The 25,167-nt window shown below is 43.4% G+C and overlaps 1 protein-coding gene and 1 long non-coding RNA gene across 2 annotated transcripts; one reads left to right on the top strand and one right to left on the bottom strand.

Annotated features, from left to right (window-relative positions):
• Positions 1-10,548: 10,548 nt before the first annotated feature.
• mtpap (mitochondrial poly(A) polymerase) lies at positions 10,549-25,162 on the bottom strand. Its single transcript, XM_015946995.3, has 9 exons — positions 24,770-25,162; positions 22,529-22,695; positions 22,049-22,273; positions 21,719-21,943; positions 21,300-21,511; positions 19,548-19,774; positions 18,809-18,901; positions 18,244-18,317; positions 10,549-11,340 (listed from the first exon to the last, which is right to left on the bottom strand). The coding sequence occupies exons 1-9, from the start codon at positions 24,918-24,920 to the stop codon at positions 11,002-11,004; spliced, it is 1,713 nt and encodes a 570-aa protein (XP_015802481.1). The 5' UTR covers positions 24,921-25,162; the 3' UTR covers positions 10,549-11,001.
• On the top strand, positions 13,282-14,159 carry LOC129167120 (uncharacterized). The gene is made up of 3 exons (XR_008565958.2): positions 13,282-13,538; positions 13,720-13,813; positions 13,935-14,159. It is a non-coding gene; the product is annotated as an uncharacterized lncRNA (long non-coding RNA).
• Positions 25,163-25,167: the final 5 nt, after the last annotated feature.

The following is a 25,167-nucleotide window of genomic DNA, read 5'->3' as shown; positions in this document are numbered from 1 at the left end:
TTACAATTCTCACTAAAATCAAATCACTATTTTACTGGAGAATCTTAAAATAAAATACAGCACATAAACCAAACAAAAAAATCTGCCTGATAACTTATTTTTTGTGTATAATTTATAGAACAAACTACCATCAAAACTTTGGCACTAAAATATTAACAACCGTGGATACAATATATTTTACAGCCAACCAATGCAAAACTCACTTACATACCTGTTTAAAACAAGAATATTTTCAGTGCAGCACTTCAGTAACACAGGTCTCCTCACAAACACCTTCAATAAAGAACAAAAAGAAACCACAATGGTACAGGAGAGCCTGATAAAGGTTACATGAACTTACAACCACTGCACTGATAAAAAAAAACGCCCAAAAACCCCTAAATGGATGGATAACAACATTAAACAGGCTGTAGAGTTAATTAATGCAAGTTGAAAGTGTTTTCTATAACATTAACACATTAATTTGCGACACAACTCAACTCACTCACCTCTCCCAAGCGCAGCTAAGCGCGAACTGAGGGAAAAGAGCGCCAACACGGAAATGACATCCAGTGGGTTAAGAAAATAAAAGCTTCCCCGCCAAAACAAAATACAATCTGTATATCAAGAAGATAAATACACACAGAAAGGAACAACTGATTTTGGATGGAATATAAAATTGCTTCTCTTGTTTTACACACCTGTTACACTGAGAAGGATAAAATTATGAAATCCTGCAGCATTATCACTTGTACTGCTTCGTTTTCACACTGAACAAGACCCCCCCCCCCCAAAAGGGGGCTGTGTGTGTGTGAACACTCACACACACACAGCCTGAAGCGCAGAATATGGAATGCAGAAAATCAGCAGGGGGACAGATTGAGACAGAATGTCATGCGTCTGTGACAGTGTGTGTGTCCTGTCACTGTGACCTGATTGATCATGTGCCCTGGTTACTTGGACAAGAGAGATCTCCATTTGGCTGACTGGTTAGCGTGCGTGACTTTCATCTGGGAGTCTGGGAATCAAATCCTGATCGGATAATTTTTTTTTTATATCCGCCACAGACCTCTCTGAAGAACTCACAGCATTGACAGCCTCAGCAACGCTGTGCTACTCCATAGATTTTTTCTTATTTGTTTTGCAAAAGCACTTCCTTTCATTTCTCCACCTCACCCACAAGTACCACAACTTCTGCTTCGGTGAAATATCGCTTCCTTGATCTGCAGTCGTGATCGAAATGCTGCAACAACCGGCTTATGTATATGCATGAGATCCACAAGGCACTTTGCACTGACCATTTATGGCAGTAAGTGGGCGTGGTGAGGGCGGGATGTGACTAAAAAGCAGCTGAGAAACATTCCCATTAGTTTCCGATTTATGAAGCGGAGATTGCGTGCAGCTGTGCGTACTCCATGTTTGATAGATCACAAACCTACTTGGCGTAAGTACTTTTTTTTTTTTTGCTGAGCTTAAGTACGGTTTTAGTAAGGATTCTACGCAGTGTTTGATAAATGAGACCCCAGGTGTTCTGGGTTCTCCGGCCATGAATACAGTTTATGTGTTTGCTGGTTGATAAATGAACTGAAATAGGTAAACTTTTGGGTTTGCCAGCAGAAGACAACATTTTGGGAATTGTGACCTTTGGAAGACACACAGAAGACTGTTGCATCATGGGAGGACTGTAGGGAGTGATGTTATTTGAAGTGGAGGTTTGAGCAAAGGCCGAAGAAGGTGAAGATCTCTGGGATGTAAACCGTCATGCCTGTGGAAGGGAATCCACCATAGATGTATGTCTATGGGACTGCACCGCATACCGGATGTTAGCGGTTAGCATGCTTGAGCCATGTCAGTTAGGGTGAATACCATCTCGCCTGAAAAAGGAGAAACGGTTCCAAAACAGGTTAAAATTGTCAATGAAACCAAAACTGTGGGACCTGCAAGCAGACTGAAGCCAGGAGTGGAGAGAGAGCAGACGGCTAAAACGCCCATGTCCATGAGAAACTGTGGGGATCGGGCCAGAGATGGAAACAGACATCCCACTGCTCTTCAGAATGTCAAAGAGATGGTTAAAATGCTGTTGAGTGATGACAGACTCCCGGCGTGTAACATCGTTTGATCCCACATGAATGATCACTCTTTTAACTGAAGCTGGGATGGAGCACAGCAGACCAGGAAGTTTATCCAGGAGAGCAGGTATGGTGGCTGATGGAAACATCTCGTCATGATGTTAAAAAAGCTGACATTCCTGATTATTGAATCACCTAACAGCAAAGTGGTAGATGAAAACACTGGACAAGATGTTGAGGGCTCCTGATTTGTGTTCCCGTGGAGTTGTGGAGGATTCTGGGTTTGGGTTCCTGTGGTGTTGTGGAACTGGAGGGTTTGAGGTGGAGGGTTTGCCGTGGAGGAGCTGACCTCCTGAGCCACGGTAGGAGGTCCAGCAGAGTGTCGACGCGCAGCATTCTTCAGTATTTTACGTCGGGCATCAGAGGGCATCTCTCGTGCCGGTAGTTTGTGAAGCCCCGGCTGCCCAGGTGCCTCCACCTGCGCCGGCCGGTCCTGTACCTCCGCCTGCACCTCCTGAGTGATATTAATACAAACCTAAAATGAAAATGAAACATCGGTCAAATTTTTCCATAAATGTTTATTAACTATAAATAAAGCTGGGAAAGAGAGAAGTAGATAACTCCAATTTATTACATATTATTGACCCTTTTATAATTCGGTTGTTTTATCTTCATTATTTTAGCATCAGACCACAATCTCGTTCCACTTGAAACATCGTGAAATAGGATATTCGATTAATCGACAGGGTTTCAGTAGAATATTCAAATAGTAAAATATTGGATAGCTGAAGCCCTAAACTTGAGCACAAATCTGGTGTTTTTTGCCTAAAACTGAGTAGATCTTTACTATGGCTGTGAAGGAGAGAGCTCTTCTTCTTGAACACGGTACAGTAATAGAACAGTGGCGCCCAGCTGGAGGATTATTTGTCCAGCAGCCGCAGTGTGTCACATCCTGTATAAAAACCTCGTGTACTACCTAAGCACTGGAGACAGGGCCGTAAGGAACGCCGCTCTGTGTAATCAACTGTGTAAACGCAGCTTTGTTATTAAGACACAGAAAAGCTCTCCCCTGAATTAGGTCTTCAAGGTCAAGATGAGACGAAGCAGATGCTTTCAAAGATATACACTACACACATGTACACAAGAACACGTAGGGTGTTTCTGTGTTAAGGGTAAACAAACAAACCCTGTGCTTCATATCCATAAGATCACATGTGTTGCTGTTCCTTGATTAAAGTCTTAATCAAGTTTATTACAGAGTGAAATGTCTCCCTCCGGATTCAAAGTCTCTAGAGATTAACAGATTACAGTTATTAAGCCCCCAGAACTGAATCAAACACTTCCTGGTGTCATCTACTCTAATAGAAAAGATGGAGATGTGTTTGCTGTTCAGGTGCAGAAGGCTTTCCTGGGAAGGAACACACATTTTAAATGTAATACAGTGATTAACTGCCGGTTGCTCTAATGCTAACCTTCATTTAGCCGCTGAAATGCTACAGACTCACCTTATCTGCCTGCCTCATGTAACAGTAGAGGATCACTCTCATGCACTTGATGGCAGAGTGCTCCAGTTCATGGGTTCGGCCCAAGTCGTCATCGATACGCCTGGAGAACAGAGAAAGCTTCAACAGGCAGCTCAGGTGTGGTTCCGATCTTTTCAAGTGGTTCTGTGGAATGGTAAAAATGGTAAATGGCCTGTATTTGATATAGCGCCTTCTAGAGTCCTGCGACCCCCCAAGGTGCTTTCCAACACAATCGGTCATTCACCCATTCACACACTGGTGGGGATGAGCTACAATGTAGCCACAGCTGCCCTGGGGCACACTGACAAGAGGCAAGTCTGCCGAACACGAGCGCCTCCGGTCCCTCTGAACGCCACCAGCAGGCAAGGTGGGTTAAGTGTCTTGCCCAAGGACAGAGACAAACTGAGCGGGGCTCAAACCTGCATCCTTCCGATTACGAGGCGAGCATGTAACTCCTGAGCCACTGTCACCCCACGTGACTGTGGGTGATGGTTCTTTGAACTAACTCAGACTAGTTTTGACTGGATTGTTAGGCTAACAGCTACTTTGAGTAAGACCAAAGTGGATTACTGCCAGCTTACAACAACTTTTATCGCCAAACTTTCAAAAAAATAAAAACATTTTCTAAAGAAAACAATAAACTTTATTAGGCCTCAGATATGTTGGAGGTTTATGTTTAGACACTCTTATTTTAAAAGGATGAAGGAAGTTGTATTACACTGTTGCAGAGGTAGCCAAAATTCCATCTTGCCTGGACCCTCCATTACAACAACAACAACAAACAACAACTATAATAATAATAATGATAATAATTAACTTGTAATTTCCTGAAGAAATTTTAAAAGGGATCTGCTGGCTGGCAGAAGAGAGTGCCTCTGTGTTACAGCACCAAGTCATGATACTTGGGTGATGTAGGGGTGAGCACTCCAAAATCATAACAGCACTCTTCCCACAGCTGAGCTGGTTGTTTTGATGTAACATTTGTGAGGGTGCACGCTCCTCCGCTTGTAAAAGTAATTGGAAGAGTAATATTAAAGTAAGTAAGTACATTTTATTTATTTAGCATTCATCACAGACAGAGAATTACAACGTGCTTCACATAGATCAACAACAAAACAAATCATAAAGTCATAAAATCATAATGATCTTAAACGAAACGGAAATAAATACAAATAAAACAAACTCATAAAATTATAAAATATCATAAAACCAATAAAAAATGATTACAAATTTGAGTAAAAAAATAGGAAAACAAAACATTTTGGTAAAAACAGCTTTAAATAAAAGGGTCTTCAGCTGTTTTTTAAAGGTTACCAGACTGTCAATACTACATAAGGTTAAAGGCAGTTCATTCCAAAGCCAGGGTGCAACAACCTGGAAGGAGCGATCACCTTGACTTTTAAATCTGGTCTTTGGAACTTCTTGGGTCGGATCAGAAGAAACAAAAAAGGATATAATCCTCGGGTGGAGAGCAATAAGGGCCGCCAAAAAGCAGCATCAGCCTCGTCTTTGCTCTTTCCCTTGAGTTTTCCTCTTTTAGAACTTTGCTTTATGACATCATCATCTTCATCATCATCATCATCATCATCATCAATTCCATCATCAGCATTCAGTTCTCAGTGACGCACCGTCAGAGACAGTCGTGTTTGCTCGTTGTTCGATAGTTTTTCAACTTATCGTCTACGTGTTATTTAGCATTATGGGAGATTCTTTTGCACGCAAGAGCTACTCTCCAGCTCTGGTTAAAGATTCAGAGACTTATATTAGCATGGAACAACCGCATTTGTCAGAGAATCGTGGTTTAGTTTCAGCAACCAAACGGAAAGCCGTTTCAGACCCTGGACCTCCCACAAAAAGGTTTAAGGTTTCTGATGAAGGGAGACTCGCTGAAAACAACCAGAACATTATAGGAATTGACAAATTCACAAAGAAATCCATGTCCTTTGATGGTGAGGGATCTGAAAATCCAGACAAGGAATGCAGGTATTTGGTTCCTGAGAATGGATCGTCCTCTGCCAAAAGGAAAGCTGTTTTTCATCACGAACCTCCCACAAAACGGTCTAGGGTTTCAGATGAAGGCAGTGTCTCCAGAGATAACCTGGATGAGACAATCAGAGTCTCAAAGAGGTCACGCTCCCCAGATGGTGAGGGATCTGGAAGTCCAACAAAGAGACTCAGACTGTCTGATTCTGAGAGTCCCTCGCTTCCAGCCAAGGATCAGTTCGAGGCAAAATACGAGCAAAAAGATCAGCTCGGAAAGGGAGGCTGTGGATCTGTTTATGGTGGCTACCGCAGGGCAGACAATTTACCTGTGGCAATCAAACATATACCAAAGGAAAATGTAGTCTGGACAGATACGGACGAGAGCGGCCAGCAGCTCAGCATTGAGGTAGCCGCCATGCTAAAACTCCAGACAGAATCAGCTGATTCGGTGGGGAAGTCCGCCCCAATTTCCCTCCTGGACTGGTATGACTTCAACCAGGAACAAATTCTAGTGTTGGAGAGACCGGTGCCTGCAGTGGACCTCTCACAGTTTATTGAAAATAACAAAGAGCCCCTACAGGAGAATCAGGCTAAAACTATTATAAAACAGCTGGTTGATGCCGTCAAACATCTGGAGGACACCAACATCTTCCACAGAGACATTAAACCAAAAAATATTCTGATTGAAACAGGATCAGAAATCCCGCGACTGCGACTGATTGACTTTGGACTGAGTTGTTTCACCAACACAGAATATGAAGACGGCTGGTTCTACGGCACAGCGAAACACGCCCCTCCTGAGTATATTTCTGAATGCAGTTATGAGGCAGGACCAGCAACCGTGTGGCAGGTGGGAGTTGTTCTCTATGAAATGCTCCACGAAAGTTTGTTTGACTCAAGAAAGTTACTCGATAGCAAACTCAGAATCAGGACGGATCTCTCTACAGACTGTAAGAGATTCCTAAAGAGCTGTTTCTGTTTGAGCCCAGGGTGGCGTCCCACCTTAAAGGAGCTCCAGTGTCACCCTTGGCTTTTGTAAAACAGAAACTAGTCTTCAAAGCTCTGGACCCAATTCTCCAGCTCTGGTTAAAGATTCACAGACTTATATTAGCATAGAACAACCGCATTTGTCAGAGAATCGTGGTTTAGTTTCAGCAACCAAACGGAAAGCCGTTTCAGACCCTGGACCTCCCACAAAAAGGTTTAAGGTTTCTGATGAAGGCAAACTCTCCGCAAACAACCCTAACAATGTATAAATAGACAACTTCTCAAAGAGAATCCTTTCCTTTGATGGTGAGAGATCTGAAACTCCAGACAAGGAATGCTGATTTTTGGTTCCTGAGAATGGATCGTCTTCTGCCAAAAGGAAAGCTGTTTTTCATCCTCTCAAGTGCCTTGTTTTACAAATTGGTAATATATAAGTAAACTGAATTAAGTTAAATAAAGATGGAGAATAAAATGTTATCCAACTGAAAAAAAAAAAAAAAAAAAAACTAACTCTGCCAGAGTGTCCCTATCTGGGTCACTTCTGCCGGTCCCAAGCCCGGATAAAAGAGGAGGGGTTGAAATTGTGACACAGATAAAACATTACATGAGGTATTCATTCATTTATGGTTTTAAACACATTGACATGAAGGAAGAGATCAAGTGCTGCAGATGCTTGTTAATCACCCATTCATTGAAGTCAAGTGTGTGCGGTGACTGAGAGGGCAATATGGAAACCATGTATAGCAGGGGGTCCTGAGGACTGGATTTGAGAAACACAAGAACGTATTAGCGTCCTCGAGTATTGAGAAAAGGACCTGGCTGCAACAAAAGGTATGCACATGGCCCTGCTATACCCAGATTCTTTATGATGTCATCATGCTGTGTTGTGATGTCATCACATCAAAGCAGAATAGTTCTTTTGTCCTACAGTTCATCAAATGTTCAGTTCTCAGTGAGACACTGACAGAGACAGTCGTGTTTGATCGTTTTCAACTTATCGCCTATGCCTTTTTTAGCTAAGCTCATCATTTAGAAAGAAAAGGTACTTTATTGGATGTTTCTGTTGAGACAGAAAGGGACCAGCAGGAACCAATTTGGTGTTCCACCCCAAAGTTTTCATTGGCTCCATCTGGCTGAAACTGTGGAAAGTTTCTGGGGGCACCACTGCTGGAGGTGAGTCCTCAGCCCCAGGGGGCGATCTACAACGAGACAAGGAGGGGAAACTACACCCAGCTAACACACTTCTTTTGTATGGGTCCTACAATGCAGTTAATCAGCAATCTCAAACTGATCTGAGCCTCTATAAAACGTATATATAGGCTGTGTCTCAATTCAGGGTCTGAATCCAACGTCGGCCGGATTCGTCGGCCGGTTACTTCACAGCGCCGCGACTAGGCATGTCCCAATTCGAAGACTCCTTCAAATGCGGTCGACGAATCCGGCCTTCTTTTCGCCTGAATGAAGGACGGGTCCGTCGGCCGGGTAGACCGGATGTTAACGGCTGTGAATTTGGACAGGCCTAGCCTTCATGAATTCCCGCCTCTCCCTCGGCGAACGTTCCGTCGCCTAGCAACCGTGGAACCGCTGAGCAGAAGGGAGAAGGAACTTTAAACGATCGAGCTCGAAGTTTTATTTAGCTTTTTAATCATTTCCTTGACTGCTGGAGAGCTAATTCAGAGAAAATACTTTCGACAAGCTGAGCCTGAGCAAAGATGTGATAATAGTTTTTAATACTTTCTAAGGGTCTTAATTTGACCAAAACCGATTTATCACCTTTTAAGACTTTAAGACCCAGCGGGATACCCTCTAGTAAACAATTCTCATTAGTAAACAAAAATAAAATTCAAGAGTTTAATGCAGAACTGATTTTATTTAGATATTTCTTTTATATGTACGTGTTTAATCTTTCTTAACCATTTTTTTCTAGCAAGCCTGTCAAAGTTCTTCCTTCTCTCCTGTGCCCTATGCTGCTCTGCCTCCCTCTGCAGCCTCAAGTCCTCCCTGACCAGCTCCAGAAGCTGGTCATCGCTGTCACCTTCCCCTGGATGCCCATTTTCTCCAGAATAGTCTTAACAAACATGTAAGAAAAAAAAACAGGAAGAGAAAAGCGAGAGAAAAGAGGACAACGGGTTATTCCTTTCATGGTTTCGCAGAAAAAAATAAACACAAACGAATTTTTAAAATATGAGATGTTATTGAACCTCCATGCCACAGCCGCCGCATACTTTGCTCCAGTGAACATGTGGTCCATCTCCGCCCTAAGCTTAATAAATTCTGGTTTTCTCTTTTGTTTCTAAAATACAAACTTCTATTAAAATCAGGGGGAAAACGTAGCGGGAGAAGTACAACACCGAGCGGCCGAACATACGAGCCGAGACCGCAATACAAGCACTTTTACTGTTACATTTCTAACTAAAATAACGTTCATGTATCACAAAAAGGCCTTAACCTACCAATTTAAATTTATACTGACATTTATATGCGCAATCCTCTCCGACAGCTCCCGCTTCACTGTCCGCCATTGTTGCTAAAAGTTTTTCTGCCGGCCGGCCCGCAAGGCATCTTGGGAAATGCTACCTATTGAAGGATACACCCGACCCATCCTTCATTCAGGCGAAAAGAAGGCCGGATTCGTCGACCGCATTTGAAGGAGTCTTCGAATTGGGACATGCCTAGTCGCGGCGCTGTGACGTAACCGGCCGACGAATCCGGCCGACGAAGGATGCAGACCCTGAATTGAGACACAGCCCCAGCCCTAAATGACGTGTTGTGTAAAAACTGCAATTTTCAGCATATTTTTAGGTTCGACGTGTTGCTACCAGACGTGCAGTGTGAGCTCATGGCTCGTGAGATCTGCCCAGCGATGAAGTCGTACAGTTTGAGCTGAAGCTGAGTGCTACGAGTGAAAAAGTCGCAGTGTCCGCCCAGCTTTAGATGTAGCCAACCTTACGCTGACAAAAATGTAACTAACTTTTACTTTGAGCACATTTTATTTACGATATGTTTTACTTTTACTTGAGTAAAAATTTAGGCAAGTACTTTTACTTGTACTCGAGTAAAAAATTATCAAAGTATTGCTACTCATACTTAAGTAGGACATTTCAGTACTTTTTCCACCTCTGGTAGCAACCCTCCCCATGAGTGATATCAGTAAAAATTTCCATCATCCAAATATTTGTGGTTTTCACTGCAATGTCATATTTTTCTACCCTAATTTGGATTTTTTTTGTGTACTTTTAGGTTTACTGTGTCAATACAGTATGAAAAATTGAAGAAAATACTCTCAATTCACATAGGTGAGACTGTACTGAAAAAACAAACAAACAAGGCATAAACAATAAAATATAGAGTGAAATATAAAGGTGAACACTAAAACTGGTCAAAATGGTTCAGTTAAAACCCCAAAATGATCACTTTTACATTTGCTGTGTACGGCATCATTGTCAGGCGTGCATTCTAATTTCTTAGGATACCTAATCCTAATTTGACGACAAACACAGAAGCCTTCAGATTTATTAGCAATTATGTGGTGTGCTTTTTCTCTTTTTTCTTGTGTTTCAGCTCAGGTAACATCCACGGACACAGTGTCATCTCTTCCAAGATGCTAGCCCGACCAAATCTACAAATACAAGACATTGCTTGATATCAGATGACCCTGAAAAATGGCCCCCCAAAAAAATAAAATAAAATTCACCTGACAGTGAAAAATGTTCACTTGTCACTAAAGGACCAGTTCAGTTCAAGATGTTCAGTAGTTTTTAGCAAAATAACCAAAATTAAAAGAAATAAACATTAGATATATATCAGTCTGTGTGTAATGAATACATGTTGTTTGTTGTTTAATGTTGTTTATGTGCTTAGCAGACGCTTTTACCCAAAGCGACTTACAATTTTTTTTTTTACCTATAGGGCATGTTGTGATCCAATATATATGTTTCACTTTTTGAATGGAATTACTGAAATAAATCAACTTTATGACCAGCACCTGTAAATGAATGAACAAAACCTTCAAAGATACAATTATTTATTTAACAAATAAAACTGTCAGGTATTATATGTGTGTGTGATTTAGACTGGTCCTGTTGAGCTGCAGGCATCGGGTCTCAGATTTACAATAAACCATGTGTAAAATTTTACAGTAGGAAAGTTATTATTCCATCATTTTTTATGTTACGATACTGCACTTTTCCACAAATGAAGGTATAACATGCTGAACCTGAAATGAAAAACAGCACTTGAGAAAGGACCATTATACTGGGAACATGGCAGTTTCTACCACAGCATTATTGTTCATTCAAACTGGGACATCCACGGTTAGGTACAGGCCCACACAGACTGCACTACTGCCATCGTGTGTCCACATTAGGAACTACAGTCCTATTTCAGCAAGGACATAAAGAACGGCCACTGGTGTTCGCAGTAAAGTATAAGAAGACAGTCCACGGGATGTTCCAGACTCCCTACCTCTTCTTCCCTTGATTTTTGTTCTTTAAGGATTCTAACAAACTCTTAATTGTTTCACTGACGGGCTCTCGTCGTCTTTTCTTACGAGATTTCATCCCTTCAACTTGTGAAGGGAGAAGTAAGGCGGCGAGACCCCAGGGTGTGGGACTGCTTTCTCCGGCAGCACTTTTGGGTGAGTTGCGTTCACTTTGTTGGATCAACCAAGAGCTCTCCTGGCACAAAGCCACAAAGCGACTGAGCTGGGTGGCGTTCACATTCTTGCTGACATTCAACGAGGTCTCAAAAGGGTTCTGGATGTGGAGTGGTGCCACCTCTGGCTTGTTCTGCTCTTTTCCCTGGAGACAAATACAGGAATAATGTTGGTTCATGAAAAACAGTTATCCAGTTACTGCACCCCGTGATACTACCCTCTCGGACTTATTAGCACTTCAACAGCAAGTGTACTTGGGCCATAACCAGCTGTAATCAGAGGTCCGCAGTCTGCTGTAACCTGCTACAAAGGTGGGATGAGCTCAAAGGATAAATTGTAACACAGTAAAATAGATTTATGGCTTTAGTACCACCAGTGAAAGCCTATAGACCATGGTCATGGCCACAGCCTACCTGCAGGCTTCCTCGGCCATGTCAACCTTCATTCTAGTCTCTTACATTAACCAGAGGTCACTCTGGCCCATCACCATTAATAAGGGCTTCAAATGCTTCACACTGGGACACCAGGGCATGGAAACTTAGCTAAGGCTCATCTGTTCAGACGCTGATGAAAAACAATTAGTCATGGTGTTAGATTTACTGACATGGACAAAATTGTTGGTACCCTTCGGTCAGTGAAAGAAAAACCCACAATGGTCACTGAAATACCTCGAATCTGAAAATTATTTCTATGAAATTTCACCAATGAAAGCCAGACATTGCTTTTCAACCATGCTTCAACAAAATCATTTTTATAACGTAAACTCACGGACCAGGACTGGACAATGCTTCTTCAGAAAATTTGGTATCAAACTTTCAGCTCATTCTGGCCCTTTAATTATGTTAAATATTTTTTTTTATATTTAACCTTTTCAGCAATGTCTAAATGAAATTGGTAAACAGCCTGTATTAGTTTAGCACCTCCTAGGGCAGGGGTGTTAGACTCAAACTCACACCGGGCCGAAATGAAACTCTGGGACGGAGTCGAGGGCCAAACTTAATATTTTTTGAAAAAGTGACGGCAAATTTGCGCATTTTCTTTATCAACATATATGCAATTTTGAACCTTTTAATTTGGAAACAAACATATTTCTGCATTAACACTGAATGTGGAATAACCAAATTACACACGAGCAAGTCCGTTTTAAATAAAAGGCATCAGTGGTATTCATTACTTGTGGTATAATCAGCATTTTTAAAATCTATTCAGGATTTATGTTTTCTTGTTTATTCATTTTTCTTATTTTTTATTCTCCTTTTTTCTACTGTAATAAGTGTCATCGCTGCTGTGACGTCTAGCTTTCCCCACTGAGGAACAATAAAGGGATTTTCTATTCATCTATCTGCAGTTGTTCCTGTTTACTGTAGGTTAAATCTTTTCTCACGGGCCAACAACAAAATAAAAATATTATTTTATCTTAAATGAAAATGCAACATTTCACCTGTTAACTTTCATGTTTTGGAGCAGAAAAAGAGCATAAAACCAACATATTTAAAGCTCAGTTTGCTCCACTGGTTTACTGTGATGCTCACCTGTTCCAGCCAGATACCTGCAACATGGGGTTGATCTGAGCTGAGGAGGAGACTCCTGTTGTTTTGTTCATCTTCATCATAATAATGACAACATTAGATGACAACAGGTGCTCACATAGGTTTGTGCTGCTGAACATGTCTGAACAGCTTGACCACGTTGTTGTGTGTCGGGGAGGAAACACGACAGCAACCACAGAGTCATGCTGGTTTGAGCGTGTCGCTGCTCGCTGGAGTTATATCAGCTCTGTCTGGAAGTTAGTTGGAAAACTTTCTCTTTCAGTCGTGAACACATTACTGGGCGGTTAAAATCTCCGTTTCTGGGCTTCAACGTTGGTAAATAGCTGAGTAAACTCAGCGCTGAGTGAGAGGAGTGTTTAGTTTGTCCCAGACGGCAAAGCTGCAGACGCCGGCAGCAAATGCTGGAAAAAACACAAAGGAGGGGGCGCTTCGGCTCCGCGCTAACGCTGCAAAGCATCATGGGAGTTGTAGTCTTTGCTGTGACATCGGCCAGCGGGTCAGTTTTAATATATTTTTGATGGCTGTGTCTCGATTCAGGGTCTGCATCCTACGTCGGCCGGATTCGTCGGCCGGTTACGTCACAGCGCCGCGACTAGGCCTGTCCCAATTCGAAGACTCCTTCAAATGCGGTCGACGAATGCGGCCTTCTTTTCGCCTGAATGAAGGATGGGTCCGGTGTATCCTTCAATAGGTAGCATTTCCCAAGATGCCTTGCGGGCCGGCCGGCAGAAAAACTTAAAAACAATGGCGGACAGTGAAGCGGGAGCTGTCGGAGAGGATTGCGCATATAAATGTCAGTATAAATTTAAATTGGTAGGTTAAGGCCTTTTTGTGATACATGAACGTTATTTTAGTTAGAAATGTAACAGTAAAAGTGCTTGTATTGCGGTCTCGGCTCGTATGTTCGGCCGCGCTCGGTGTCGTACTTCTCCCGCTACGTTTCCCCCTGATTTTAATAGAAGTTTGTATTTTAGGAACAAAAGAGAAAACCAGGGAATTTATTAAGCTTAGGGCGGAGATGGACCACATGATCACCGGAGCAAAGTATTCGGCGGCTGTGGCATGGAGGTACAATAACATCTCATATTTTAAAAACTCGTTTGAGTTTATTTTGTTCTGCGAAAACATGAAAGGAATAACCCGTTGTCCTCTTTTCTCTTCCTGTTTCTTTTCTTACATGTTTGTTAAGACTATTCTGGAGAAAATGGGCATCCAGGGGAAGGTGCCAGCGATGACCAGCTTCTGGAGCTGTTCAGGGAGGACTTGAGGCTGCAGAGGGAGGCAGAGCAGCAGAGGGCACAGGAGAGAAGGAAGAACTTTGACAGCTTTTTACTTTGCTAGAAAAAAATGGTTAATAAAGATTAAACATGTACATATAAAAGAAATATCTAAATAAAATCAGTTCTGCATTAAACTCTTGAATTTTATTTTTGTTTACAAAGTAGAATTGTTTACTAGAGGGTATCCGCTGGGTCTTGAAAAGTCTTAAAAGGTGATAAATCGGTTTTGGTCAAATTAAGACCCTTAGAAAGTATTAAAAACTATTATCACATCTTTGCTCAGGCTCAGCTTGTCGAAAGTATTTTCTCTGAATTAGCTCTCCAACAGTCAAGGAAATGATTAACCCCCAGAGACCCACGGTTGTAATATTACAACATCAGATTAAAGTCTACAAAAATAAACCTTCCCCATTTTTTTTTCTTGTTAAAACCACATTTACATTGCTAATAGGTCCTATTGTTCAGTTCTGCAACACTATTGGCTGTTAAAATGTGTAAATAGGCCCGTTTATCTGGCCTCCTAGAACAACATGTGAAAGGTTAAAAAAAGATTTTGCAGTTGTTTTCTAAATTTGGGTTTCTGGGGGTTAAAAAGCTAAATAAAACGTCGAGCTCCATCGTTTAAAGTTCTTTCTCCCTTCTGCCCAGCGGTTCCACGGTTGCTAGGCGACGGAACGTTCGCCGAGGGAGTTCATGAAGGCTAGGCCTGTCCAAATTCACAGCCGTTAACATCCGGTCTACTCGGCCGACGGAGGACCCAGCCCACGTCGGCCGGGTGGGCTGGGTCCTTCGAAGGATGCAGACCCTGAATTGAGACACAGCCAATATTTATCTCGCGGGCGACATAAAAATACTCCACAGGCCAGATGTGGCCTGCGGGCCTTGTGTCTCACACGTGTGTCCTAGGGTGTCCCCCACCCCTCACACACGTACTGAACATTTGTGCAAAACAACCAAAGCCTTTCATTTCTTTAATCAAACTACTGAAACCATTTTTCTGTGTACTGCCACCAGGAGCTGGAGTCTATCTCCAGGAGTGAACAGGTGAAAGGCAGTGGACATCCCGGACGGGTCCCCAGTTTGTCAGGGACACACCGAAACAAATGATAATGATAACTGAACTGTGCTTGTTTAGCACCTTTCTGAGTCAGAACTCTAAAGTGCGTTACACAAACAACCACCCACCCACCCATACCCAAGGATAACTTCAGGGTCTCTAGTTTACATACTATGCACGTTTTGGGTCTGTGGGAGGAAATGCGAGTACCCCCCAAAAAGCCCACATATACATAGGGAGAACATAATAATGCCACACATAAAAATAAGGATGCATTTATATATATATATATATATATATGTATTTATGTGTGTGTGTGTGTGTGTACATGCATTAGATCTGTCAAAAAGAAAACATGTTAATGCAAGTTGATTAATTTCTTATAATTAATGCAACTTGTTTTTGTGTGCAATGTATTGCTTTGACCAGAGAACAGTGGACCTCTGAGTATCGAAAACTATCTTGGTGTTAACGGAGCATTTTATCACCAAAACACCAAAGTCGTTTGCTTTAATCGTAATTAAGACAGAAGAACGCCACTTTGCACAGACATGTGCACAACAGTTTCAAAAAGTGGCACATGAAAAATCACAAAAATAGGGACGGGCAGTGCTCGTGACATGACAGCTGCAGCTAAACCTTTGCCACATGAGCATATTCCCTGCATCGCTCACATGCTACAGAGAAGCATCGACGTGAGTATTTGTGATGGTGGATTGTGAATGCATTGGCCAACTGTCGCAAAATCATCGGTTACTTAAGACACAGGGCGGCAAACACCACGGGGCTTCAAGCACAGCAGGCTGCCCTGGGACAGCCTCAGGAACTCCTGATCCAAGACGCCTCCACACGGTGGAATTCTACGCTGGAAATGATCGAGCGTCTGATTCGCAATCAAGCAGCAATACAAGCAACCCTGGAACAACAGCGCCACAAACTGGTGATGCTGACAGCAGTAGAATGGGACAGACTGCAGTAACCGAGCACTCTTCTTCAGCCTTGCAGGCAAGGAATTCACACTTAGTTTGTGTTATTAAAAAAAAAAGTTTAATTTCAAAGTCAAATTCCAGCTTACCGAACAGTGTTCTAATAACGTGAGTGTGTGTGTGTGTGTGTGTGTGTGTGTGTGTGTGTGTGTGTGTGTGTGTGTGTGTGTGTGTGCGTGCGTAAGTGCGTGTGTCCTGTTTTACTGCAGGTATATTACCGAGTTCTGGGTGGGGATGCCTACATATCCTGCTCAGTTGTGCTCCGTGCACTCTGCCACCTGCTTCGACAGATGAAAGTCTCTGAAGAAGACCCTCCCTGCATATGTGGCAAATTTTAAGAAGACCTTCATGGAAGACCTCGCCTCCCGCCAAGGCAAGATGAACAATGCAATGGCTCAAGCTTGCCAAAGCGCTGGATCCACATTTCTAAGACTTGAAGAGTGTGCAAAGGAGTGAATGAGAAGAGGTCTGGACCACACTTGAAATAATGCTGAATGAACAGGTCTCTCCAGAACTCTAAAGATGGTCCACCCAGGAAGAAAATTAGCCTTCTGCAGATGGGCTCAGATTCAGTCAGATGAAGAGGTGCAGCCTGACACAGACATGCAGGTACAGAGCTGAGCCGAGCGTAAGTGTGGAGGACTGGCCCCCTGAAGTGGTGGGCCAGTCATTCAGGAGCCCATGAAGAGCTGGCCCTGCTTGCCCGCAAATATCTAGCAACTCCTGCGTCTACGGTTCCATACGAGCTTCTGTTCTCGGTCGCGGGCCATATGGTTCAGAACAAACGCCCATCTTAGAAATCAGAAAATGTAAATCATCTAGTTTGTCTCAGCAACTGGCTGAAAGATGAATAGGTTGTAAGGGCCGTGGTTGCACACTGGATAGTTTAAAGAAAGGTTCAACGCACATCTCGCATTTCCTTTAAAAAAAGAGCGAAAGTTCCTAAAATGTTAAATTAAGTCGTGTTTTAGTTTGATCAAAGAGAAATAAAATGCATTTCCGTATTCGCTATGCCCAAAAAGCACACATTTATTTTTCATGTGATATGACTGAACTGACGGGTTCAGTGTCAATAAACTATATTTTTGTAAAATAAATATAAAATGTTTCACGTTTTTTGTCCTTTATTTACACCAGAAAATCTGAATTTTTCAGCAATTTTTAGGAATGTAAATAAATGATAATTAATTCACCCTGTGATCCGGGCTGCACAATATATCGCAAATATATCGTTATCGCGATATCAGCATGCGCAATACGCATGTAGCAAAGAACAGATAAATATCGCAGCTCTAATGTTTGCTACACATGATGTAATGCTTTCTGCCACTGAAACAGAAGCAGGATGTTGTTTTAACAAACCAAACAGAGCTCTTCATCCATTTGGTCAATCGGGTGGGTTCTCATGGGTCAGATGCTCGCCCCCGAGGCGGACGGCACTTAATGTTAATGGTTAGCAAACACCTGAGTTATCTTTGTTCTGCTCTTTCTGCTTTTCCTGGGATCCACTGAAGACCTTCTCTTGTTCATTTTCTTTTCCCCTTTCCTCACATCTTATGCTTTTCTCATTTTTATGATGTTTTTGTCATTTTTAAATGTTTTTGATTATTTTTGTTCCTGAGTTAAGTTTTTATTTATCGCAATTAATATCTTTCATCGCAATATTAATCTCCCTTATCGCATATTTTTCTTTTTTAACTTTTCTTTTTTTAGGTTTTCCTAATATCGTGCAGCGCTACCTGCGATTAATTAGATTAAAATTTTTATCATTTGACAACACACACACACACACACACACACACACACCCTATATCTACTCTCCTTAGGGTTAATTCTACAGTACTCAGCAGGCCTTCCATTTACAAGCCGTACATTTATCATTATTATTGTATATCAACACGTTCAGCTCCTTCAGTTCATGCTCGCTGTGACTTTGGTATTGATATCTTTTATGACTGTTGAGTTAACGAGCCTTTCTGGCCCTTTGGAATAGACGTGAAATCCTTCAGCACCTACACCAAGTTCAGAAATGTGAGTTTTCTGCTACTGAGAATTTTTCTCTTCATTCTTCTCCAACCTATTCTTTCAGCCTTGGTTTCCTCGTTTTCGGTTTTGGCCAAGCATTTTCATTTCGGTGCATCCCTGAATAAAACGATGATAAATAACTAGACGTACCTTTCTGATGTTTATGGACATCCTGCTGAACGGGAAGGTGGCATAGAACACAAAGAACTCACACAGGAGAGTCTCTGAAACACAGGTCCAAAATAACATTAGTCCATTTATCATCTGCTCCAGTAGGGCTGGGCAACATGGCCTAAAGCCAATACCACCATATTTTGAGGATTTCACCTCGATAACGATAAACGGACGATAACTACAGGTATGTGCAGAAACAAAAGCTGTCCACTAGATGGGGCTGTCTCACACGTATTACGCTGAGTCACATTTTTACACGACTCAATATGATACAGCTTCCTAAAGGGGCCAACACTCACCCATTTTCATTTTTTTATTATCAAATTTATTAAGATGGGAAAAATGATCGACAAGAGTCAGAAATTTCGATAACGATGCATTTTCTATTTATTGCCCGGCCTAGGTTCTACCAATGTTAGGCTTTACATGGGTTTACAGGTGTGTTTGCATGCATGAAGAGGTCTGTGTTGTACTTTATTGAGCTTAGAGAGGTTACAGGTAGAAACTATTTATCTAACTAAAGATCTGCGGCCCTTCTTACCCAGAGTCTCGGAGTTTCTCTGAAGGTGAATCTTGCTGAAGTCTCTGACAAACGTGCAGTCGTGCCCCTCAATCACGCTGTTGTCTGCAGGACCTTGTGGGACGAGAAGATACGAGGTGAAACCACTGGCTTTACGCAGCTATGACGGTCATAAACAAGTCACAGATGGATGTCTGAGGGTTCAATGAGACGAAACTAAATATAGAAGAGGGAGCGTGCGCACGGGGGTGGGGGTAGGGGGGGGTCAACAACCTTTCTAGAGCGATGGCTTTTTCATTGTTTATTGTCTTGTAAGCACTCTGTGTGATGGAGTCTGTGAAACGATTGCAGGGGAGAAAAAGAGGTGGAGGGGGGGGGGGGGGCGATTACTCATCAGACAGCCAAGGTGACAGAAGAGGGGGGGGGGGGGGACCTGCAGACGCTGTTTTAAGGAGTCGATCAGACTGCAGAATGGAGGCAAATAAAGAAAAACAAGGACCAAAATCTCACATTCCAACAATTCCAGTAACGGTTTACGGCTTTAACGTGTGATTCCTGTAAATCCTGCTGTGTTTTCATGTGGAAGAGATAAAAGGCTCACTTCCCCTCTATGATTGGGCATAGGCCCACCAACAGTGTCAGCCCTGTGGGGAACTGGTGACCAGTCAGATGTACGACCTGCCCTGTCTCCTGAAGGCACAGGTAATGGCAACCCGCACATCACCAGGTAATGAGCCACAGTTAAAGAGCTCCGTAGTACCTGCAAGGTCTCTGAGGTGGTTCAGTGTGGGAATTATAGGAGGATTTCTCTTCTGCAGGAAGAACAGCACCATGACAGTGAGGGAGAAGTTGCTGATCCAGGCTCCTGGTATGCTGCTGGTGATGCCATGAGCCCGAGCCCAGCAGCGGATGGTAAAGACCAGGTGGCGTACCCGCGGGTCCAGCTCGCCATAAAGATAGAGCAACTCTGTGCTAATCATGGCCACCCTGTGGAGAAGACACAGATCACCGTTAATGCTCACGGCTACAAATGTCAATCTGAACATGCTACACAACAGATTTTAGGCCTACATTCAAACATTAAAATGCTTCGTTGTTGTGTTTTAAAGTGTCTGCTGGAGGTTCGACCTCAGCCAGGAGCTGGGAAGCTCTACAGGAGGAGCTGAAGGTTAGATGTGGCTAACAGGGCTTTCACATCTGGGTCGGCACAGCCCACCCACCCATCCACCTCCGCCCGCCTATCCGGGGTCAGGTCGTGGTGACAGTAGTAGTGATGGGAAATCCGGCTCTTTTTACAGAGCCGGCTCTTTCGGCTCCCAAGTGGCTCCTCAGATTTTCTGTTGCGTAGAGTACATTTATAACCAAAATAATGCTAAACTATATGTAAAATAATTTACTAATGTAAAAAACAAATGCAATATATTAAATATTTATCATTTCTATGGATTTAATAACTGAACACTTTAAGAAATCTCCACTTTCCGACTGCTGCCGCTCATTTTCTCACCGTCTTCGTCGCACTCTCCTCTCTCTTGCTCGCCTTTTTCCTCCTCCTCATTCCCTCTCGTCTCCCTCCGCCCGCATGTGCTCTGCTGTGTGTCTGAGTCTGATCCTCCCTCTTCCCCACCCCTACTGCTCTGTGTGTGGACAGTCTGGACACGCAGTTACACATGCTGACCAATCCTGTGGCTTTCACCAAGGCGGGGGGGATGGCTTCCGTCGTTCACTTCAAAGAGCCGGCTCTTAGAGCCGGTTCGTTCGCGACCGACACATCACTAGACAGTAGCCCAAGCAGAGAGGCCCACACCTCCCTCTCTCCAGCCTCCCCAGCTCCTCCGGGGGAACCACAAGGCATTCCCTGGTCAGACATAGAAAGCCTAGTGGGCCATTCCCATCAGTACCGGGTCGGCCCGGGCCGGGCAGCCCCAGTCGGCCCCAGCCTGGCCCGGTTGATTCCACACATCCTTGTCTTAAGCCCATGTGGGCTGATTCTACCCACCAATCAGAGGCTTGCTCTAATGGAAGGTGTGAATTTGCTGTCAGCAGTGGGCGTGTTGGCCCTGGTCGGCCTGAAGCAGTACCCCTCGGGAAGAGGGCCGAGAATGAGCCTTGGTTGGCCCGGGAAAATTCCAGGCCACCCAGATATGTAAACAACCTACGCTACCCGGCCCGGGCCGACCCGGTACAGATGGGAATGGCGCAATAGTCTCCTCTCTTTCCGGTCGGCTTGTGGGTCCCCAGAAGAACAAAAAAAAAAGAAGAATGCAAGTCGACGGGGCTAAAAGGACTGTTTTCTAATCGGCTTTGCCCTGGATCACACGTATACAATTTAAATGAAAACTAATGATGGGTGATTTGACCGTGCCCGTCACCGGCAGAGCTGGCATTTCAGTATTTGACCCTTTGTGCGAGTGAAACCAAACTTTATGTCCCAATACGTTGCAGCACAAAGGGCAAGCTGAAATAGCCCTGACAAAATGTACACAGCGAGTGTGTAAGTGCAGGGGCGCACCTGTTGTTGGCTGTGAGGTCACACTGGAAACCCGAGGGTTGGTGGGAGAACCGAACCAGCGGGCACCGAGCGTTGAGGATCCTCTGCACACCGACACAGCCAGGTCCAAACTGGTCCACACATTCTCCAATAACAGAAAGGATGCTCTGGGTGACGGCGCGCTCCGAGTTGGCCCGCTTCATCTGGTACTCCAGCAACAGTCCCGCTTTAGGCTGCAAACACACCGGTCTGACATGTTTAATGATCCAGACACACTTCATGAAAGGCCTGCGGTGACAGAATCCTGTCAAACACACGAGATCTGACGATTTACACGTCAGGGCGCGTGTTTCCCATGCCAGGCACTCAAACAATTCCTAAATGGAATCAAAGAAAGCTTCAGTTCAGTGTCTTACAGATACAGACTCACGCATCATTACCTGTTTTACATTCCACCCACTGATGCTGTCCAGATCCAGGAACATGTCCAGGTCACAGCCAAGCTTCCCAAAGCCATTCACCGATGAGCCGAATGGTCTGATGGTGCATTCTGGGAAATAAGCTGCTGCAATGTCGTTGAGAAGAGAGCAGACAAGGAAACGCAGCCTGCTGTTCTCCTCTGTGAGCTGGAAGGCCTCTGTCAGGGAGGTTATCTGCTGCTCCACCTGGGAGGAGACGTGAAGGAGAAGCATGACTCAGGACCAGTGCCATCAGAGCACATTCATAAGTTAAGAACAGGCTGCCTGTTATGAAACAGCACAAACGCTTACGCTATCCTCGCTGGACAGCCTGTGGACGAGTTCACTGATGGAAACGCTGGTTTGAGGTTGGCACGGAAGGCCGGACTGGTGGTTCAGCGAGTCCACAGATCTGAGAGACAGCAGCCTGGACTTGAAAGGCACCATGGATTCATGGCTGACACTTGGGATTGTAGCAGCCTCAATCAAAGAGGCAACACCGTCCCGGCTGGCAAACTCCACGACAGCATACACGCCCTGCAGCAACAACAGAAACACCCCAGCAGAGCAGTCAAACATTATACTACACGCACACACACACACACACACACACACACACACACACACACACACACACACACACACACACACACACACACACACACACACACGCACACACACACACGCACACACACACACACACACACACACACACACACACACACACACACACACACACACACAAGCACACACACACACACACACGTTACAAGCAACAAATCGTTCACTCACATAACTTTCATAAAAGAAGTACTTGTTGACGTCTCCGTGTCTCGATAAGTACTTGAGGAATTTCTTCTCGCTGGGTCTGGACTGGCAGCTGATGAGGACGGATTTCTCTGCCTGTTCTCGTCTCTCATCCTGGACAGCAAGCAGGGACCGGCGTCCATCCTTTGCCTCTGATGACAAGGCAGGGGAGTGAAATCCACATTTGTAGTTTTCCCTTAACAAAACACTTTAAAGCACATTTAGATTACTGGACCTGTGATTACGGAGTAACCTCTAATCATTAGAACAAACATTCAGTACAGACAGTGGACGCTTTGGCAGACGGTTTACTTCATGATATCTGGGCTTAATGAGCCAAATTTATAAATACTGACCAAGGTTACTAAATACTAGGGATGTGCGTTAGTGAAGTTATGGCGATACGATACGTATCACGATACAGGAGAGATGATATTAGCAATTTCTTTGACTGAATTGAATGTAGAAAATTCAATAAACAGTTCAAACGGATACGTAACATGTTTACCATGAGGTCTCTGAAGCATAATAGAGGGATTTAATAGGGATGCACTGGCATGGGGCAGATACAGATACCAGTGTACCAGAATCGGTAAATGTTAACTGATACCATGCAGTCGCCTGAAAGTGGCTTCACTGTTACTTGTCATTTCTGTTCATCTAATATTTTATTTTGTGATCATTTCTATTAATGTATTTTATTTTTATCAACGTCACAGTCTTTTCCTGTTGAAAGCAGAGAACAAAATAAAACCTGTATTCTGATTCATTGCATTTTTGTGTGGTAGAAGTATCGGTATCTGTAATCGGTGCATATCGGTGATATCGGTGCATCCTTACAATTTACATTTGAATGGTGGAAACAAATCCCTTTGCACACTGCTGCTAACTAGCAGTCAGCATTTCAACTGCACCAAAAGAAAAGAAAATACACAAATGTTTGCATGTAAATTATTCCAAAAGTTTGATACACGGCTTTCGAATATTGATTGAATATCGCTGGACAAAATATCACCGTATAGTCATATCGATATTTTCTTACATCCCTACTAAATACACCACAAAGTAGTTGTTGACGCTTACTGCCCTCGATCCGGCTCAGAGAGATTCATTGGTCATCATCATGAGACCATCCCATGTATGGTGTAGTGGATGTTCAATACGTCAGCACCTTCTGATCCCTGGAATGCTAAAGGAAGTCCCTTTCATCATGCCTCGAAACATGGGCAAGCATTTCTGATGTTTAACAGAGTTATGACTGGGGCAGCAGTAGCTCAACAGGTTGAGCGGGTTGTCCAGTAATCGGAAGGTTGCAGGTTCGATCCCGGCTCCGGACAGAGAATTCTGCTGTTGTGTCCTTGGGCAAGACACTTAACCCACCTTGCCTGCTGCTGGTGGTGGTCGGAGGGACCGGTGGCGCCTGTGCTCGGCAGCCTCGCCTCTGTCAGTGCGCCCCAGGGCAGCTGTGGCTACATTGTAGCTCATCGCCACCAGTGTGTGAATGTGTGTGTGAATGGATGAATGATACACTGTAGTGTAAAGCGCTTTGGAGTCCTTACTCTGAGAGGCACTATACAAGTGCGGATCATTTATCATGACACAAGGAGAAACTGTGTGGGGGGTTTAACTCCAATAAAGGTTTGTTAATTTACTGATTTATCAATATTCCCTAAAGTATGAAGGTCAGACTAACCCAGATAGGACACTAGTCCAAGCAAGTCTGTTTTGAACACATTCAAATGAATGCATTGATTATTTTCAATAATCAGAAAACGAAGCACGTACGGTATGTAACCAGCCAGAGGCAAAAGCTCAGACATCAGTGTGCAAACACAAACCTTGGCTTAAGTCTATCAGAAAAATCCAAACATTCACATCAAGAAAAACAAATATGAATTAACTTAATGAGCGCCTATGTGCGTCAGCGGACTCCAAAGTGCTTTACACCACTGTAAACCATTCATCCAGTCACATGGTGACGAGCTGTGGACGCAGCTGCCCCGGGGCATACTGACAGAAACGCGCATTGTTTTTCATTCCTTAAGATTTGCCTGGGCAAACACAAAGCCGAAAGTTACCTGAACCTAGATGATATTTTACAAACATACAATACTTTAGAAATCCAATCAACTCTGCAAACTGGAGCCAAGGAAACAAAAACTCATGATTTCTTAAAGAGGTTTGAAACAGTTGTCCCTGTAAAGTTATTTAACTCTTTGTACGAACCACTTCCGTCTCTCTCAGTTGTCTGCGCTTGGGCAACAGCAGCGTCTGTTCCAACACCCCTGTGCAGAAACGTGTCCACCTTTTGTAAACAATTTAACAAGCAGGTCCTTCCCCTCAAATGTAACCGAGAAACGGCTATGGAAGACGCCATAGTTGTTCAAGTAAAAGCCAGATTACGCATGCGCAAACTCTGATCTACGGCAAGCAAGAGGCACCAAAAGGTCTCAATCGCCTAAATTATTTTTATTTTAGGTTTGTCAAATTTATAAAAGGATAAAAACATTAACTGAACATTGAAACAATTTATTGTAACCATTTTAAAAGAAAACACAAATGTTTAGAAAAAAAATCCATCCTATTTTTAAAGCCAAAATAAAAAAGAGAAGAAAAAGAAAAAT

This window comes from Nothobranchius furzeri, chromosome 7 (genome assembly GCF_043380555.1).
Source record: "Nothobranchius furzeri strain GRZ-AD chromosome 7, NfurGRZ-RIMD1, whole genome shotgun sequence".
In the NCBI taxonomy this organism is placed as follows: domain Eukaryota; kingdom Metazoa; phylum Chordata; class Actinopteri; order Cyprinodontiformes; family Nothobranchiidae; genus Nothobranchius; species Nothobranchius furzeri.
The sequence above is the reverse complement of the archived record's forward strand: the minus strand, read 5'-3'. Positions and strand labels throughout refer to the sequence as shown.

What these genes read in the sequence shown, in the direction of transcription:
- mtpap (XM_015946995.3), bottom strand. Translation starts at nt 24,920, where the DNA reads ATGGCGTCTTCCATAGCCGTTTCTCGGTTACATTTGAGGGGAAGGACC. An exon ending in AACTGAGAGAGACGGAAGTG is followed by an intron (nt 22,696 to 24,769) that starts GTTCGTACAAAG and finishes CCTTGTCATCAG; the next exon opens with AGGCAAAGGATGGACGCCGG. An exon ending in GAGAAACTCCGAGACTCTGG is followed by an intron (nt 18,318 to 18,808) that starts GTAAGAAGGGCC and finishes CCTGTGTTTCAG; the next exon opens with AGACTCTCCTGTGTGAGTTC.